Source organism: Mus caroli, chromosome 1 (genome assembly GCF_900094665.2).
Source record: "Mus caroli chromosome 1, CAROLI_EIJ_v1.1, whole genome shotgun sequence".
Lineage (NCBI taxonomy): Eukaryota > Metazoa > Chordata > Mammalia > Rodentia > Muridae > Mus > Mus caroli.
The window spans coordinates 175270364-175288978 of record NC_034570.1 but is presented as its reverse complement, the minus strand read 5'-3'; the positions used below and the strand labels follow the sequence as shown (position 1 = coordinate 175288978).

The 18615-nt window shown below is 42.0% G+C and overlaps 1 protein-coding gene across 2 annotated transcripts in view; it reads right to left on the bottom strand.

Moving 5' to 3' along the window:
* Positions 1–18615, bottom strand: part of Eprs (glutamyl-prolyl-tRNA synthetase) — a 68610-nt gene that overhangs the window by 3945 nt on the left and 46050 nt on the right. For both annotated transcript variants that reach the window (XM_029476049.1, XM_021177243.2), the window contains 12 exons: positions 18373–18606; positions 17806–18068; positions 15329–15380; positions 14219–14428; positions 13801–13873; positions 12353–12432; positions 12040–12141; positions 11099–11254; positions 9656–9853; positions 7392–7565; positions 5540–5700; positions 1535–1613 (listed from right to left, as the gene is read on the bottom strand). In XM_029476049.1, the coding sequence (XP_029331909.1) occupies positions 1535–1613; positions 5540–5700; positions 7392–7565; positions 9656–9853; positions 11099–11254; positions 12040–12141; positions 12353–12432; positions 13801–13873; positions 14219–14428; positions 15329–15380; positions 17806–18068; positions 18373–18606 (1782 nt within the window). The remainder of the gene's footprint in view (positions 1–1534; positions 1614–5539; positions 5701–7391; positions 7566–9655; positions 9854–11098; positions 11255–12039; positions 12142–12352; positions 12433–13800; positions 13874–14218; positions 14429–15328; positions 15381–17805; positions 18069–18372; positions 18607–18615) is intronic.

Genomic DNA, 18615 nt, shown 5'->3' with positions numbered 1-18615 from the left:
CAAGTAGCTCCAGTGTAAGGCTCTCACCAGTGACCTAAAGCCTAGCCTGTCTCCTCACTGTGAGATGATAACAAGTAGCTCCAGTGTAAGGCTCTTGCTTAGCCTGCCTGAAGCCCCAGACTCGGCCCCTAGCACCATAATCTCAGCAAGGAAACTAAAGTGAGAAGGAGGAAGATCACACTTGGAAGTCAGTGAGCACTGGAGCCTCTCCAACTCTACCACGCAGAGAGGAAGCAAGCAAAGTTTTACCTAACTTTAGCTTCCTAAGATCCCTTCAAAGGCTGTTTGATGGTCATGCAGCACACCTGAGATAATCCTCATGGAGCAAGGGAGGAGAAGGCACTGACTGCTGAATATACCAGACTCTATATAGTATCCTTATTCTTTAAACATGAAACGAAAACACCCTGCTCCACTTTAAAATGTGAAATCCCCACAGTAATTTACCTAATATTAGACTAAAATATACAACCCAATAATACCTTATGAATCTTGGTTTTATATATATGGTATTATATTAATGTCTCTAATAAACTGTTACATAAAAGTGACTGATTCTATCTTTAAAGTAAATGAAACCTTTTTATTTAAATTTTTAATGGAGGAAGCTGAGTCTGTTGGCATAAGTCTGTTGTCCAAGCTCTCAGGAGACAGAAGCAGGAAGATTATAAGTTCAAGGGTCACCCTAGGCAATTTAAGGAGACCTTTACTCAAAATAAAAAGAATGAGCTGGAGCTATGGCTTAGTAGTAAAGTGCCTGCCCAGCATTATCACGCCAAAGCCTTAAATGCAATCCTCAAAGCTCATGGAAGACTCAAGAAAGCAAAGAGAAAGCAGCGCATAAACACTGCACAGGAAGGAAAACACCCGAGAGCGGATGGCCACGTGTCCTCCAGTCTTCTATTACAAGCATGCAGCATGACTCAAGGGAACATCAGAGAATACAGAAAGGTAAAAGGTCAGAAAAACAGTAAACCAAAGCCAAATGCTGAAGAAGTAGGAATCTGATAGCAATTTTAAGATCATCTATTTAACATTTATTTTACAAATCAGCAGAGTGGAGGATCATTTCCTCAGCACTAGGCTGCCGTCGTAAAAAACTCCGTCTTTCATTCTCAACATGAAATCTTTAAAACTCTGAGGAGGCAGTCCATTAAACTGTGTTAGAGACGTCTAAGTTCTGGCATCTACTTCTACGGGCTAATTTGTTTAGACTCTGGCCCATGGCTTTCTCATCTGTAATCTGGAGACACAGACTGGCTGCGTATTTAACACGTATACCAGAATACTAAAGTCCATAAGTGATTCACTCTAATAATATAGGAAGCTGAATAATGTGCAATCATTTTGATTGGCTGGCTTAAAAAGAGATTAATACAAAGTATAAGTTCAGAGAGCTTTAAAATACAATTTACTGAAAAGTAGTAGAAGTGGTACAGCATTGCCAACCCAGGTAAGACCCTAGGGGGTCAACCCCTAACCCTGAAGAAAACAAGCAAAACCAAGACAACTTTTTTGGAAGTCTCTTTCTTACCTTTCCAGCATCTAGCACCTTCTGGAAGTCCTCCAGTGTATTAGACACAACCATGTGAGTTTTAAGGTCTTCAGAAGCCCTGCCAAAATACATCAGAAAATATGTGACTTTTCTTATAAATGTGACGTTTTTTTTTTTAAGTCCCAAGATAAACAAGATAACTAGTAAGTGAAAATGAGAAGAACTCACTGTGAGTATTCACCCCCTTACTAGCGGCGGCCACAGATAAGCCAGCTACCTTTTGCAGTACCGCTTGAGCCTAGAGGTGTAGGAAGCTTGCCACATATACAATAGGCTATTTTGTTATTCCTGTTGAATAGTCCTGACTCCCACTTACACCACCTGTGGAAGTCTGTTGTTTTTCAAACCCTTCTCATCTACTTTTCCCTTCTACAAAACTGGAAAAACATAACAATGTAGCAGAAGCATAGAAACATGAAGGTATGAATATATCACAACAAAGAAAAGCAGACACAAATCAAAGATATTTTTACACCACCCACCACTCCTGTCCCCTCAGGTCTCACTATGTAGCCCAGGCTGGCCTTGGCCGTGGGCCTCTTGTTTCAGCTAATATTACTGGATGTAAATCACCATGCCTGGCTCCATGGAAGAGCCTTAGGTATTAGGTAATATTTTCATCTACAGTAAAAATCATACCTTGTGAACTCTTAGCGATTGCTAGCTGTCAGTCAAACCTACCTGTTTCTTCTTTTTCCCCCTCTGTCACATTTTGTAGGAAAAATTATGTCCTACCCTAAGCTTGAGGGCAGGGCATGCTCCTGTGCCCTCACCCACCAGCACTGCCTTGACATGGCTGTGATCATCTGTCCTTGTCACTAAGTTCTAGGTGACGACAGAACCAATAAAATCAATTGATCTAAGTTCCTGAGAAGCACAGCACTGGGCCTGTAGGCCGACTTCACACTGTTTCATGGTTGAACAGGAAAGCTGGCCACAGGCCTGCGTCTTGTCTTGGTCATAAGAGGTTTGTCTAATTCACACAGCTGATATGAAGGAGGCTGGGGTGTAGCACAGTGCAAGGCACACCATGCACCCTAACACTGAATCTAGCAAATGACCAGGAGGATTCATTTCTTGCGGTCTAGAGCACACAGGAGAGCCTGTGCTGTGGATGGAGGGAAAACCTCAAGAATACCAGTTTGTGGTCAGCAGTCTACACTGCTGTGTGGTCAGGTCAGTGAACTGACCAGTGCACTACTTCCCTTATGCTTGCTACAGGAAAGAGTCAATGGGAACCTAATCCAGCTCTTCCTTAGTAATGATATTATATATACAACTGAGACTTATTCAAAGGCCCTATATTTATAAGCAAGTAATGTAACGCACACTAAAAATTGTACAAGATTTTAAAAATGAACCCAAAAGTAGAGTATATGCATACTGACTATAACAATCTGAACTCACACAATCAGAAGGAGTCATATTCCCACATTCATTCTGAAAAGTAGAAAATAAAAACAACCCACACAGAATATTCCCAGTAGTTCTACCTGGATGTGGCTTTCACAAGAAATTTTGCTCTCATATGTCACAACTTTTTTATAATGAGCATGCACCTCAGTGAAAAATTATAGAAACAAAACAAAAAACAGAAATAAACTAAGTATGAGCTATTCAGTATAAACCTTATGTGCAAATTTGATAGAAAGTGAATAAAAAGTCGCTGAACTTTCCTGCTAAGCCAAGAGTGATAGCTCTAGGGAGGCTGAGGCAGGAGAGTCAGGAATCCAAGGCCAGCCTAAAGTGTGAAGGCAATTCAAGCTACAGACTTTATCTCCAATAAACAACAACAACAACAAAAGACAACAACAATAATTTGCTCTAATAAAATTACCCCTGTGGAGCCTGGAGAGACAGCTTAACTCCTTTCTAAGCACAAGGGCCCGGGAGCCTAGGCCTCAGCTCATAAAACCTACAACAAAACCAGCCTCATATATGGTGTATGCTGTATCCCAGGAGGCCCGGGACTGGTGAGTCTCATATTTGGTAGGCTCCAATCCAGTGAGAGACCTCGGCTCCACGAACTATAATGTGGATGGCACCTGAAGAAAGGAACTGGAGGCTGACCCCTGGTCTCCATGTGAACAATATGCACCGTGTGAACACACATGCAAAAGTCATCTTTTACTAATAAAGTCTTCTATCGAGTGTTTACTAAGTACTTCCATGCCTCTAATGCCTAAGATTCTCTTACTACAGATGACCAATCAGAGGAAGGGAAGAAAAATAAAGAAAACAAAAAACAAGAGAAAATTGCTCTTCTGTCACTAATGATGCTGGTTTTCCAACCTGAGACACGACATGAATCACAGGAGAGAAACCTCAGCCAACCAGAAATTTATTTTAAAATTACAGAGTCAGGATTTCTAGGTATGAAGTTCAGCGCTCTCAGGTCCTCAAGTTCCAGGAGACTGAGAACAGAGAGGCACCTGAGAGCAGCGAGGGCAGGCAGCTTTCCAATGCCTCACCCACAACACTACCCGCTCCCAGTGCAGAGACACTAAACATATGTTATCCAGAAACCAAGCAAATCCTAAAATAACTGTTCAAGCTACTTTTATGGCCAGGCGTGGTGGCGCATGCCTTTAATCCCTGCACTCGGGAGGCAGAGGCAGGTGGATTTCTGAGTTCGAGGCCAGTCTGGTCTACAAAGTGAGTTCCAAGACAGCCAGGGCTCTACAGAGAAACCCTGTCTCAAAAAACCAGAAACTAACAAACAAAAAAAGACACTTTTATGAATAAATCCAGAGAAAGCTATAAACTAGCTGCCTAGAAACACCCAATCAAGCACCAAAGGTAAGGCTAGACCTAGTCTATTCTCTCCCAGTCAGATGTATTGAGACTCACTCAATGTGGCCAGGAATGGTGGTGCCTGCCTTTAATCCCAGCACTCAGGCAGCGAAGGCAACAGGTGGATCTTTATGAATTTGAGGTTAGCCTGGTTTACATAGTGAGACCCTGTCTCAATAAATAAGCCCACTAAACCCACTATGTATTAGGCATAGAGTATTATAAGGCAACAGAATAAATATAACATGGGCTACCTCCCCTAACCTTGGACCAAGCTTCTATCTCTAGTGATAGTAGCCTTCCTCTTACTGCTTCAGGTAGGCAGAGGGGAGAAATCCTCTTATAGGATAGGCCAACCCAATGCCTCAACTATCTCATTCTCCCAAACCAATCAAGAGGAGTTGTTAGTCTTGGCTACTCGAATCCCCTGAGGAGTTTTTCATGTTTTAAACACTTCGGTGCACTTGTGAGCGCCTACTTGTATGTGTGTGCTATCTCTGTAAGAGGAAATCAGATTTCCTGGAACTGGCGTCACAGGCAGCTGTGTGGCCTCTGACACAGGATCTGGGAACTGAACCCAGGTCCAAAGTAAGCGCTCTTAACTGCTGAGGCATCAATCCCATTTATTTTTGTGGTGTGTGTGTGTGTGTCCATCCGTCCCCAAGAGGTCCAGACGCATTTCCAGACTCCCTTGGAGCTGTAGGTTACGGTAAGCTGTGAGCTGCTTGCTATGGCTGCTGGGAACCAAACTTAGGTCCTCTGCAGGAACAGTACCCACTGGGCTCTTAAGCACTGAGCCAGCTTTCCTACTATCACAGGGGAGCTTTTAACACTATGGCTGCTGGCTTCTCTGTAGGCCACTCTAAGCAGTATCTCAGGGAAAGTGCTGCTATTTACTCAAGCCTCCTGGGTTCTATCAGTCTGCACGGGCGATTAAGAACCCATGACTTAAACCCTCACATTGATGTTACAAAAGCCTGGTTTTTAAGTAAACCTGTTGGTTCAACAGACAGAGCACAGCTTCTCAGGGAACACGCATTTAAGAAAGTCTATTCCAAGTCCAATGTACCGAAAGAATAAGACATTAAGTGGCCCTGGGACTGGAAGGGAAGGCTGCAGTAATGCCCACTGTTTGTGTCTCCAGCATTAGTGAGAACTGAGAAAGGAGACACAGGGAACCTATAGAGATACCTTGTGAAAAGGTTCAGCTGGATGTCTTCCAAAACCTTTTCCAGTTTAGTCTCGGCCTCCTTTTCAGCAATTGTCAGTTTCTCTCCAGTATCTCGTCTGACTGCTACAAATTGACAGCTCTTCATATCACGTGGCCCCACCTCAAGTCTGACTGGAACTCCCTGTAAAACAAAACAGGCAGTTAAAAGCGCACATGTGTGTCTCAAGCTGCACGCAGACTACATCATGGCTTCATCTACTCTGACTCCCATTCCCTCACGAATGGCACGTGGGTAACAGAGACACCCTGAAACCAGACACCTCGGACACTGACGGGTCAGTCACTGCTACACCCCACACTCATTCCTAGTGAACCTGGACTCTGCCTGCAACTAGAGAACATATCAGAATCCCCTGCAGGGCTTGGTAAAGCCCTGCTTGCCAGGCCTCCCCTCAGATTCTTGCTGCTATAGGTTAAGGATTGCTCAGATTGCTGGCTTTGGGATAAAGTTTGAGGTTTCCATCAGGGAACTTGAGAAGTATCTACATGCCAGTTTAAGACTCCTACATATTCAAGTCGTATGCATTTTGATCTCTGAGGGGACTGAAGCCCTTCAGGTTTAAGGAGACCTTGCATTTGTAGGGTCTAGAACTCTATCTGAAAAACAGTAGGTCTTAAATTAAACCTGAGTGAAAGATCCTTTAAAACTGCTTCAGGTATACATACATACATACATACATACATACATACATACATATATATGTGTGTGTGTGTGTGTGTGTGTATCTTACAGCTGTTGAGCAGTACTCAAGTCGAAGTCAAAGGAAAATGTAAGAGAATGCCAGCAGGCCAACTTGACCCTCACAGCACAGAAGGGAGGAAAGGGAAGTGGGGGGATGCAGAAGTAGATGACATCATAAATTAATTTTGATTAAGCTAACAGCAAGTTTCTCTTTTAACATTGTGTACCCACACATAAACTGGCTTAAAGAAGTAGCTGCTGGTATCTTCCCTGAAGGTAAGGGAACCTGTGAAGAAGTATGACACACAGAGAAGCAGGGTCAACACTGGGACTAACCCCAGCACAGGGTGACCTTAGGAGCCATTTTAAAGAAAGATGATAAAACATTGGTGGCTTTGTAATGTGAGATGGTTGATTGTGAAAAACCCCAACATCTCAGCTACCACGTGAGGACATGTTCCACACTACTCCTATAATGTAAGTTGGTATATATTTATTTGACTCCTAACTTCCAGTCTAAGGTAAAAATCTCTATCATAGCTATTAAAAAAAAAAAAAAAGGTAAAATGCTAAATGTTTATAAAATAAAACTAAGAGTTTATATTACCTAATAATGAAGCTATGCAGTAAATGAAAATATATCAAAAACATGAAGCCAGAATTAGATAGGCTTTGTCTGCACAGAGTTGAAAACAACAAGTGGATGTGCGCCCAGGTGGTCTAGAAACCTGTGAGGACTCCATCCTCAGCAAAACCTCACTCCACCATCAACTGAATTCCAGATATAAGCATTGCAACATGCCCGCATGAGGCTTCCTTACTATAAACAAACACCGCAAGATCGTTTTACTCTAACATAAGAACCAGTTTCCACAACACTTTTAGGGAGACAAGGCACAGTGCTGTGTATTCAAAGACAGGCCAAGCACACACTAATGTGTTCACCCACCAAGCTATTCTCCTTGAACCACCACAGAAAGTAGTTTAGCAAACACAGACTCTAGAAACCCCGTTACACAGTATGAACTGTCCTCAGACTGAGTTTAAGTGAAGAACTTAGAAAGATGGATAAGGGAAGGTAACAGAAGTTTGCAGAGATCTAGAGCTACCCAAACAGGACTCCAGCGCACCTTGAGTTCCCAGTGATTGAACTTCCAGCCTGGGGAGTAGTTGTCTCGTAGATCGACTCGGACTCGGATGTTAGCACCAAGCAGCCGCCTTCTGTACTCATTGCATTTTGCCATCAGTGCCTCTCTGTCTTCTTCAGACAGGGCATTTGTGATTCCACAGGGAATGACTACCACCTAGAGTCCAGCCAAAGATATACCACATACACATAGTGACATCTACAATAACGAATCATCTAGATCCTATAATAATGAACCATACGGAAGTTAAAATCTGCCAATGATCTTTTAAATATATGTGATTTTACTACAATTAAAAACATGGTGCTGGAGAGATGGCTCAGTGGTTAAGAACACTTATTGCTCTTGCAGTATCTGGTTTGGTTCCCAGGACCCACACTGTGGCTCACAATCCTATGTAAGTAACTCCAGGGAGCCCAACTTCTCTTCTGACCTTTGAGTGTTCCAGCATACAATGTGATGCACAGACATATGCTTAGGCATGCATGTATGCACACATAGTAAGTTATATAAATAAATCTTTAAACAGAACAAAACAAAACAATTCCACAACAGGCAGCATCCTAGATACATCCAAAGCATACTACTAGCAGGAATTCCTAAACAGTGTACTGCTGGGCCACTATATAAGAACAAAACTATACCAACAAAAGCTATTAAATATTAAATAATATCCAACACCAAAGGGCTTAAAAAATCTAACTATACATAGTAACTTCTTGAAATGCTATACCCTACATTTTTTTTTCACCCTACATTGTTTTAAAAGCACTTTTTCTACAAAGACTCTTTCATGAGCTGTGTGGAAACCTGCAGTGTTACAGTGATGTCAGCGCTGAGCTGAGCATGAATGTTGTCCTTGCAGCACCACTGCCTGAGCACACGGTACAAGACAGCCACTTCCTCTCCATTCCATCCTCCTCTTCTGAGGCTGTGGCCTACCAGGCTCCTTCTTCTTCTCCCAGTGTGCAGGAAGCAATGCCCTTCCTTCCATGTCTCTCCTTTAGGGCAGCTGCTTTCTGTTGCTATGTTTGTTTGTGATGACTGCTGAGGTCACCTGACCTCGTGTGTTTGCAGCACCTCCAGTGGCATCTGAGAAGCACTGGAAGCTCCTTCCTCTCCTTTTTATCTCCTTTGGGAAGACTACAGATCTTCATCTCTGTCATTTTGGCTATATCTCCAAATTTCCACTCTCCTTTGAAAACATGGTCTTCCATCTCTCCAAATATTTCTTGGTAAAAGAGTTTAGGAGTTTAAGTCTATATCAAGAGAACAAGGGCATATTGTCCTATAGCTTGCTGGGGTCTCTCTGACTGAGACAGAATCTCACTATGAAGCCTTGACTGGCCTCTCTAAACTCAGCATATGGACCGGGCTGGACTAGAACTCAAGAGATCTTCCTGCCTCTATTAAATTAAAGATGTGTGCCACCATGTACCCAGTGTGACTAAAGGCACTGGATCCCCCTGAAGCTAGCATCAGAGGAGGCCGTCCACTGCTGCACGTGGGCACAGAGAACCGTGCCTGCGTCCTCTGCAAGAGCAGCTGTATGTTATCTTACCCACCAAGCCATTTCTCCAGGCCCAGGTCTTTTAGCCGTGACCACAGAAAGCTGGTACGAATGGCTTTCTAGTCTGGTTTGGAGGTTTAGTGCAGACATTTCCTTCTCAGGGATCCAGCACGAGCTGGTTTATTGCTAACACAATCCTCAGTCTGCTTTCCAATAACTGAATCTTATCACAAATGAATCTATGTGATTTCTAATCTGTCTCTAACATAGTTAAATATCACTTATTAATACTTTTAACCTACTATGTTTTAAGGAATTCTAAATAGTATCCAAAAATTATTTCTAAAGAAAGTTCTAGGGCTAGAGAGATGGCTCAGCAATTAAGAACATCTACATGGTAGTTCACAACTATCTCTAGTTCCATGGGATTTGACGCCCTCTTCTGACCTTGGTGGGCACCAAGGATGCATGTGGTCCTTAAACATACAAGCAGACAAAACATTCATACAGAAAATAAAATGATAAATCTAATGAAAAATTTAAAAGTTTTCAATGAAGTAATTTTTAAAATTCTTGAGACAATAAATAATACAAATGTACACATATTTTTACAATATAGTGGCCTAGGCTGAATTTTTTATTATTTCTGTAGCAGAGAAATCTACCCTTTCAAACTTCCTTTGTAAGCGTGGTCTATAATCTTACAAAAGAAATGATAAGCAGACACTTCCCTCACCTGGACAGACGCTACTCGGGGTGGAAGCACTAGGCCCATGTTGTCCCCATGGACCATGACCATCACACCGATGGTTCGTGTTGTCAGGCCCCAGGAGCACTGGTATGCAAACTGCTTTTCTCCTGGTGTCTTGGGATCTTCAAAAACTATTTCACACATTTTGGAGAAATTCTGGCCTAAATGGTGTGATGTTGCTCCCTAAAATAAGGAAACACAGGCTTTAATTTTATACACTTTGCCTTTGAAGATAATTACTACAAGAGCACATACTTTAGAATGTCACTACATGTACTGTTTAGCTAATTTTCTGACATTAATGCTTAAAATACAAGTAGGATTGACATGACAAGAGAGCAGGATGAGTTAAAAACCACCACGGTCCTGCTCCAGGAAGCCCCTTTCAGGAGTAACTGTATGCTAGACATTCCAGAGCTCATGCCTGGAACTGCTCTCCTCCACTGTTGTCTTCTCTCCTGCTCCTTCCCCTGGGTTTGAGGAAGGGTCTTACATAGCCCATATGGGTGTAGCACTCACTATGGAGCTGAGGGCAGCCTCAAATCCTTGATCCTCTTGCCTCCACCTGTAGGTGAGTCACACGTGCCACCATGATGCCCAGTTGAATGGGGCATTGGTAATTAAACCTAGGGCTCCATGGACATCAGAGAAGCATTGTGCTGCATCCCCAGAAATTATTTTTTATTCACCTTTAAAGTCAACATGAGGCAACCCACATACATTTTATAATGTTTAAATCAGGTTAACTTATCTCCAAAATCCATCATTTCTTTCTGTTTTTACAAAAAACAAAAACAAAACCAAAAACTTTCAAAATCCTTTCTTTGAGCATTTTAAAAAGCACAGACTGCATTACTCTTGATAGTCACCTTCGTATACACCAACAGGGCAGATTCCCCCTCAACCCCCAAAGACAGTGTCTTACTATGTAGCTCACACTGGCCACAGACCCAAGATCCCCAGAGAGCTGGGATTATAGGCGTCTGCTAGCATCATTAGTCACAGTTTAACGCTTTGTTCCCATGGAACTAAAATGTAATGCCTACTGAGCAACTCATATTCTCTCCAACATCCAAGTAAACACAATTCTATTATCAAGTTAGTTATATATAATCACTTTCTTAGAGTTCACATACAATTAAGATCATACAATAACACACACATTTCCAATTTCATCTATAGCTCTGCAAATGACAGAATTCATTCCTTTTATGGCTAAATATTCTGCGGTTTGTGGATTGTTTTTTACCAAGTGATGTCGCCACTGGGAGAGGTATTACTAGATCACACACTGGTGATTTTATTTTTAAAACCTTAATACCATTTTCTATACCGTTGTCCAAATACTAATAAAAGTGGCAAAAACTGCTGGAACTGCCATGGGCTGTGCTTACAGTCGCCGAGTAGTCACAGTACTTCCGGAAATACCTGAATGGCACGTCCGCTGGCAGATATAAAGGCTTCTATTGTGGTTGTATAGTCTCCTCCTGCAAACTTCTCCTTTTCGGTCTTTCTTCCTCTCACAACAGGAATGGCTAAGAGCTCTTCATATACTCGAGCATATAACTCAAGGATCTGTAAAACCTGTAACAACATTTACAGCATGCGTATTCACTGCAGGCCTGTCAATCTATACTGTCTCATTTGTATGTGAAAAAGCACTTCAAACAACCACCGTGTGGGAAGACTAAAGAAGCCAATGTGAGACTTAAGGAAGATATTCAACAAAACAGTAACCAGCTGCCTAACATGTAAGTGTCTATAAATTTGGAATGCAGGAAAAAAATACCTGAGCGATATACAGCAATCAGAGTAAAACACCTTAGAAAATAATCACATGACTGTAATTTTGCTACAACCTAAAGTCTGTTTATCATATAATTTTTTGTTTATTTGTTTGTTTTCTGTTTGGTTTTTTTTTTTTTTTTTTTTCGAGACAGGGTTTCTCTGTGTAGCCCTGGCTGTCCTGGAACTCACTTTGTAGTCCAGGCTGGCCTCGAACTCAGAAATCCGCCTGCCTCTGCCTCCCGAGTGCTGGGATTAAAGGCGTGCGCCACCATGCCCAACTATAAAAATTTAAAGTAGTAAATTTACTAGTAAAATTTCAATAAGCAATGTTTTGTTGGTATTTTTGTTTGTCTGGCCCTGACTGTACTGGACTTGCTTTGTAGACCACAGAGCTCCTCCTGCCTCTGCCTCCTGAGTGCTGGGATTAAAGGAGTGTACCGCCACACCCGGCACCATAAACAGCTTTTTAAATTTGTTTGCTCTTGAATAAACTTTCTTTTCAAACAGGTTTTACATAGCATAAGCCATACAATAAAAAAGCAGGGCCTGCAGACAGGAGCATAGCAGAGGACCGTTCCTACCTCATCAGCTGCTTCCTCAAAGGTGGCAAAGGCGCTGTGCCCCTCCTGCCACAGGAACTCCCGAGTTCGGAGGAAAGGCTGTGGGTGTTTGAACTCCCAGCGCTGCAAGATGAGAGGACAAAGCTAGTCAGCACAGGAAATAGTGTTTTTATTAGCAACTTTACATGATGAATAATCAAAAATAATTATTGTGATCCAAAATACTTCAAAAATTGCTTTCATGGTCGGACCAACCAAAGAAAGTATGCTCTACAAAGCCACAAATCCTGAGAAGAACAGTGACAAATGAAGTATGCGTGTGTGCAGCACCTACCACCACATTGCACCACTGGTTGAGCCTGACGGGCAGGTCTCTGTGGGACTGCACCCATTTAGCATATGCAGGATACATCACTGAAAGTAAAGAAAACAGAGACATCTATGATTTGATTTCTTCCTGAAGGCTGACAAGAGGTAAATTCACAATATAAACTAATATGGATTAAAGTGTGTCTGATTCATTATCTGTGATGGCTCACTGAATGGCATTCCTTACTTCATAAACCACATAACCCTGAAGATACACAAATCTACCTAACGTGCTCATGCTCTGTGTGCCTCACCTCTCTGTCTGTAAGAGTTGGTTACCGTACCATCTACTTGGGTGAATACCAGGAATGCTGTGTTCCATGTAAAACTGTTCATTCTTCATACTGTTTAAGCCTCTCTTTGGCTCACAAATATCTTCAAATTTAAAGATGTTAATGTTAGTACTGAATTCAGCTATGTATCAGAATCAGAATTGTAGTTAGATCCATCCAATGAAGCAAACGCTTGCCATGAACTATGACTGACTTGTGCCAGCAGTAAAACAAAACTGCTAATTTGGTATAAGAAGACAACAACAACAAAAAACTGGAGTCAAAATAATTTCAAAGATGCAAATAGAAAACCAGCACAAGTGTGAGCAGAGAAGCACACTAGCAAAGGCAGCTCACCACGCCAGCGATCCAAAGCCTCAGACCCCACAGACGCTCCAGCTGATGCAGGAAAGCGCTCTAAAAACCCCAGGGAAGCTGCACTGCTGGTGCACACCTTTAATCCCAGTACTTGGGAATGGGGTATCTGTGAGTTCAAGGTTAGCCTGACCAAAATACCAGGTTTCAGTCAGCTAGAGTTGGATGCAAGACCCTGCCTCAAAAACAAAACTCTACAATTACAACTCTACACTCAAAAACAAAGCAACAAAAAACTCTACAGGAATAGAAATCTAAATGAACAACGACATTACTTGCAATTTTATAGTCAATCCCAAGAATAATTCAATACATTTCCCTCTGAAAAGTTGTAACACTGAGCAAAAGCAGATGATGAGGTTTAAAACAGAAAAACCCCCGTTAGTCATGGAAGCCATCCAGTAACTTGCCAAAATGGCAAACTCCAAGGGAAAGAGGAGAGGAACAGCTGTGTTCTCTTTAGGAAACACAGCACTGTCCCTTTGGCCACATACATTTGAAGCTGGAGTCCAATCCCTATGAACTCACAGCTTAACTAACATATAAAAAGAAAACCTAACATATAAGGTTCCTTTAAGAAGACAGACAGACTTACATCCTACTGATAAAGAACTCTGTGATTACACGGCTTAACATATAACATGTCTAAGATGTAGACTTCATTCTGTTTCACCAGAAAGGAGTCTATGCATCAGAAACACTGAGACTCAGCTCTATCTAACCACAGCTCATCGAGCTTTCTCCTGAGCTCCAGGCCCACTCTCACCTGTTTCACTAGTAGGACGAATGGCAATTGGCTCCGCCAACTCTGTTTTTCCTGATCTTGTAACCCAAGCAACCTAGGAAGTTAGAAACCATTGATGACACAGTTTTAATGTTGTTTTTGAAGAACGTAAGTACACATCAACTTTTTTAGGTTTACTCATCAACTAAAGAAAGTTCAAATTCTTGCTGCTGTTACTATAAGGAAATGGGCAACCATCCAGTCAGAGGACATGAATAGCAACCAAACTTGCTATAAGGGTAGAAGAAATAGGACTTTATTTTTAAAATAACAAGGAAAAAAAAAGGAAAAAAGGAAAAAAGAAAAAGAAAAAAAGGAGTAGCCCGGCCTTTCTCTTAGTTGGTTACTAAGCCCTACTGGAGATGTACTCTTGAGTTTATAAGGAACACCTGCCGTGTACCTCAGGAGCGAAGTCTTCGATGTGATTCTTCTCTTTCTCTAACGCAGCCTGAGACACAAATATGGGGAAGTAGCAGTTCTCAACACCGAGCTTCTTGATCTCAGCATCAAAGAAGTCCTTAATGGATTCCCAGATGGAGTACGACCAGGGACGGAGAATATAGCAGCCACTCACATCATAGTATTCAATCATCTCGGACTTTGTGATGACCTTTTAAAGAGAAAAGGCTTGGATACTGAACCAGTATCTACTGCAAAGGCAAGAGCATGTGGCAATCAAAGTTCCTACCTAGAAATGGCACACACCTCATTTATTTGTTTGTTTGTATGCGTCTTTCAAAACAGGGCTCCACTGGGTAGCTCTGGTTGTCCTGGAACTCACTCTTAGACTAGGATAGTTTCTTACAGGTTACACCATTATGCTCAGCTTGGAAACACTCTCCCTAATGTGGAGGGAAGCCAGACTTTCTTACATGGACAGACCTCGCATAACAGAGGACTCTAAGTCTGCAGACTTATCACTGAGCTACATCCTCAGCCTACTTTTATTTTTATTTTTTAAGACAGTTTCACTATGTAGGCCAGCTAACCTGGAACTCAAATTCTCTTGCTATCATCTTCCAAGTATTGGGGTGCCATGAGTGTGCCACCACATCTGATACACGATAGCTACTGTAATGGGCATCATGGGAGATGCACAGGAATAGGTAAGGTGTCTGCCTTACACACAGGAAGACTGGTCCTGAGACCCCTAAAATGTCAGGCATGGTGGAGTGAGAGGTGCACTTGTACTTTCAATGCTGGGGAAAGAAGAAGAGACAAAAGGGTCTCTGGGGTACAGATTGCCTAGCCTGATTGGTGAGCCCAGGCCAAAGAGAGATCTGTCTCTAAGGAGGTGAACAGCTTTTCTGAAGGTAAACTGAAGTTGTCTTCTGGCCTCCACATGTGCACATACACACATAAATGCATATTCTTGAACACACACATGCACAGGCTCAGGAGGGATCAGAGTTTATGACTACCTTTCTCCCTAGACTTTAGAATCTAAACACAAAGCCAAACTAGAGAATTGAGAAACGCTAACATAAAAGCCAACTGAAGGCATACTCACTTGAGAGTACCATTCGGCAAGATTTTCTTCTTTTTTTGCTTCAAGACCCAATCTGCAGACATGCAAAAGGAAACAAGAATCCTTTATTTGGCAACTGCTCTTATGCTGAAAATACTGAGACCAAGTAATCTAAAGACCAGAACTTATTTTATTTGGTCTTGGTGTTGCCTGGTGCCAGCATCTGTGGGTGGTGAGGGCCCTCTAGAGGCATATCTTGGGTTGGACATGAGAGGACACAGCAAGACATGAGAAAGCTGCTGCTGGTGACTGCTCTAAAGCCATTTAACACCATCACACGATCCCATTCTTTCAACTTCAACTTACTTAATTCCTCTCTGAAAGGTTCCACCATTAGATGCTAGTCTCTCTAAGAACTAGGGGACCAAGTGCATATGGACTTTGGGAATACACTCAGACCACAGCAGGCTAAACTGAAAATAAGACTATAAGCTCAAAATAGGGGAGTTTTCTTAATTTTCAGTCATTTATTTGCATCTTTTACATTCATTTCCATAATAATGTTTTAAATCTAGAAACAATTTAATTTTTGTTTTTTAACACAGGGAGGGTTTCACTGCTTAGTCCCTGTTTGGCTATAACTTGATGTGCACATCAGATTGGCCCAAAGTTATAGCAGTCTTCCTGCCCGTCTCAGGAGTACTGAGATCATGGGCAAGTGGGAGCATTAAAACAGCTCTTCAGAAGTTGGGCAGACATTGTCCATGAAAACTGCCAAGGCCAACCTGTTAGAACTATGATTTTTAAAAGAAGACTTTTATTTATTTTTTAAGCAAATTCTTTTTCAGTTAAAATATATTTGGTAAAGACAAAGTCTATTCACGTATATTCGCTATGAAAAAACTTTTGCCAATCTCAACAGAGGTGATAGTAACAGCTAAAAAGATCAGTGTCTCACTGAAATTAAATGCAAAAAGTAATAACAACAGCAGTCACCCACTAAACACGCACAAATAAATATTCACATGTAAGTGAATATGCACTTATATTTTATGCTATACTATACAGAAGATGCAGAGGTGGATATCTGTAAAAACAAGTGACATTTAAATTAAACAAACAAACAAACAAACAAACCCAAGAAAACCCCAACTAATCCAGCACCAGAGCTGGGGTTGGGAGTAGAATACTTGCCTAGAAGTGAAAGACCCTTTCTTTGGTCCTAGATTTCCTACCCACCCCTCAATTCCTGTTCCAGACAGTACTTCTTTCGGCAAAGCCTCAACCTTAGTTGGGCACGGGGTATGCTCATTTATAATCGCAAAAGCAATGATGAGGCAGAAAGACTGAGTTCAAGGCAGGCCTGAGCTACATAGAAAGCTTGGTTCTAACTCTTGCCAACTATTCTATACTGTTACTGAGCTGAGTCAATACACAAAACCAGGAGTAGATTCTGTGTCCAATAAGGAGACGGTACATGAACATGGGAGGTAGCTAAATTTAATCTATAGCTAAAAAAAAAATCTAAAATCCAAACCACCTCAGTAATAGCATTAAACTATTTCCAAAGAAGCCATGACAGGAAGCCTGTCACACTGTTCACACAGACAGAAAAACACTGAAAAAGGACATACATTCCACTGTCTGGTTTCTAAACCAGCTATTTTATATTTAAACTGCCAACTTCAAAATCGTCTTGGGAACAAAACTCTTACTCATTTCTTATGAAAAACATCTGCTTGAGAAGAAAAAACACACAAAGCAATGTGTCTTCAAGCTGCTGCTGAAAGGAATATTTATGTTTATTTACAGCTATTCTCTCAGGAGACACACACCACACTAGTACTAGTTTCGGGTATCGCAGTGTATCTGGGACTGTAATAGCTCCAGGCTTCAGAGCTTTCTGCACTCTGCACCGTTTGTTTAGGCGCAGGAGCTGAGAATCCCATGTGGACTCAGGTATTTAAAGTCGGGTTCTTACTTGGTAAACTGTTTAGGAAGGACTAGGACGTGTGTCGTCACTGGGTTTGGGCTCTGAGATTTCAAAAGCCCATGGTAGGCACAGTCTGTTTCTCCTTCTGCCTGCAGATCAAGAAGTAAGTGCTCAGCTCCTGCTGCTCTGCTCCAGTGCCTGCCTGGCACCTGCCGCCATGTTCCCTGCCAAGATGGTCATGAGCTCGAATGCTCTGAAACCATAAGCCCTAACTAACTCCTTCTTCTGTTAGCTGCTCCGGTCATGCTATCTCTCCACAACAACGGAACAGCTAAGACAGATACTCAACCGGTGACAGTGGTGAGCGATTCATTTCCCTGGTGGGAAACAACAGGTGGAAAGCTATAGTGACTTCTAAGTCTAAGGTGAGCAGGCGACGTGCTGCCTATTTTTAACATCAAATAAAAGTTATCTGCTGACAATGTAATACGAGCATTCTGTCTTGATGATACTAAACCAACATTTGCAAATTTTAAAAACAAAAATCTCTTTAGAACTGAAGTCATTCAAAAACACGTTTCAGCACCTGGTCTGTTTCTTAGGCCCCTGCCCTTCTCCTGCTCCACCTGATGACAGCCCACCGCCTTGGCTTTTGGAAGAGTCTTTCCCTTGGCCATCATTTTGTTTCTGAGGCTTGTTCTGCTTTTCAGATTTATTTTCTTTTTCTTTCTTCTTCTTATCTTTGTCTTCTGCCCCAGTAGCAGCCACAGGCTTATACTCGATTCCTGTCAGCGACTTGTACTGTGCCTTCAGCTGAAGAAGTTCTTGTACCGCTGAATCCACTTGATCCTGCAGTGTAACAAAGGGGGACAAAGGAGGACATCAGGCAGCACAAGTTACAGTCCTGGCGGATGTTAACAAATGCCACACCCATATTTACGAGGTTAATGAACAATTAGTTAATGGCAACAGTTTGTAGACACAATAGGTTAAAATGCACTAAGAAAATAAGTGAAAGGTTATAAAAGAGACAAAATGAGCCTAGAGTACAGAAAACAGATGATCTATGCAGTGTGCTCACTGTCTTAATAGCAGTCACTAGATACACATGGCTATGTAGAAAACAGGACCACAAAGGAAACCCCACACTGACCTTAGAGGCCTTTTCAGCTTTCAGTTTTCGAACTACTTCTCCTTGACAAGCCACTCTGTCAAACAGCACTTTGGCTTCTGGTTTCTCTGCTCCAGCAGGCTCAGCATTACTGACAGGATTTGAATGTGAGTTCTGAGATGCTGGGGGCTGGCCAGGTACATACTCCTTCCCAGTTTTTTCTTTATACTCAGCTTTCAGGGACAGTAAACATTCTACAGCTTCAGTTACTTTAGCCTGAAAAAA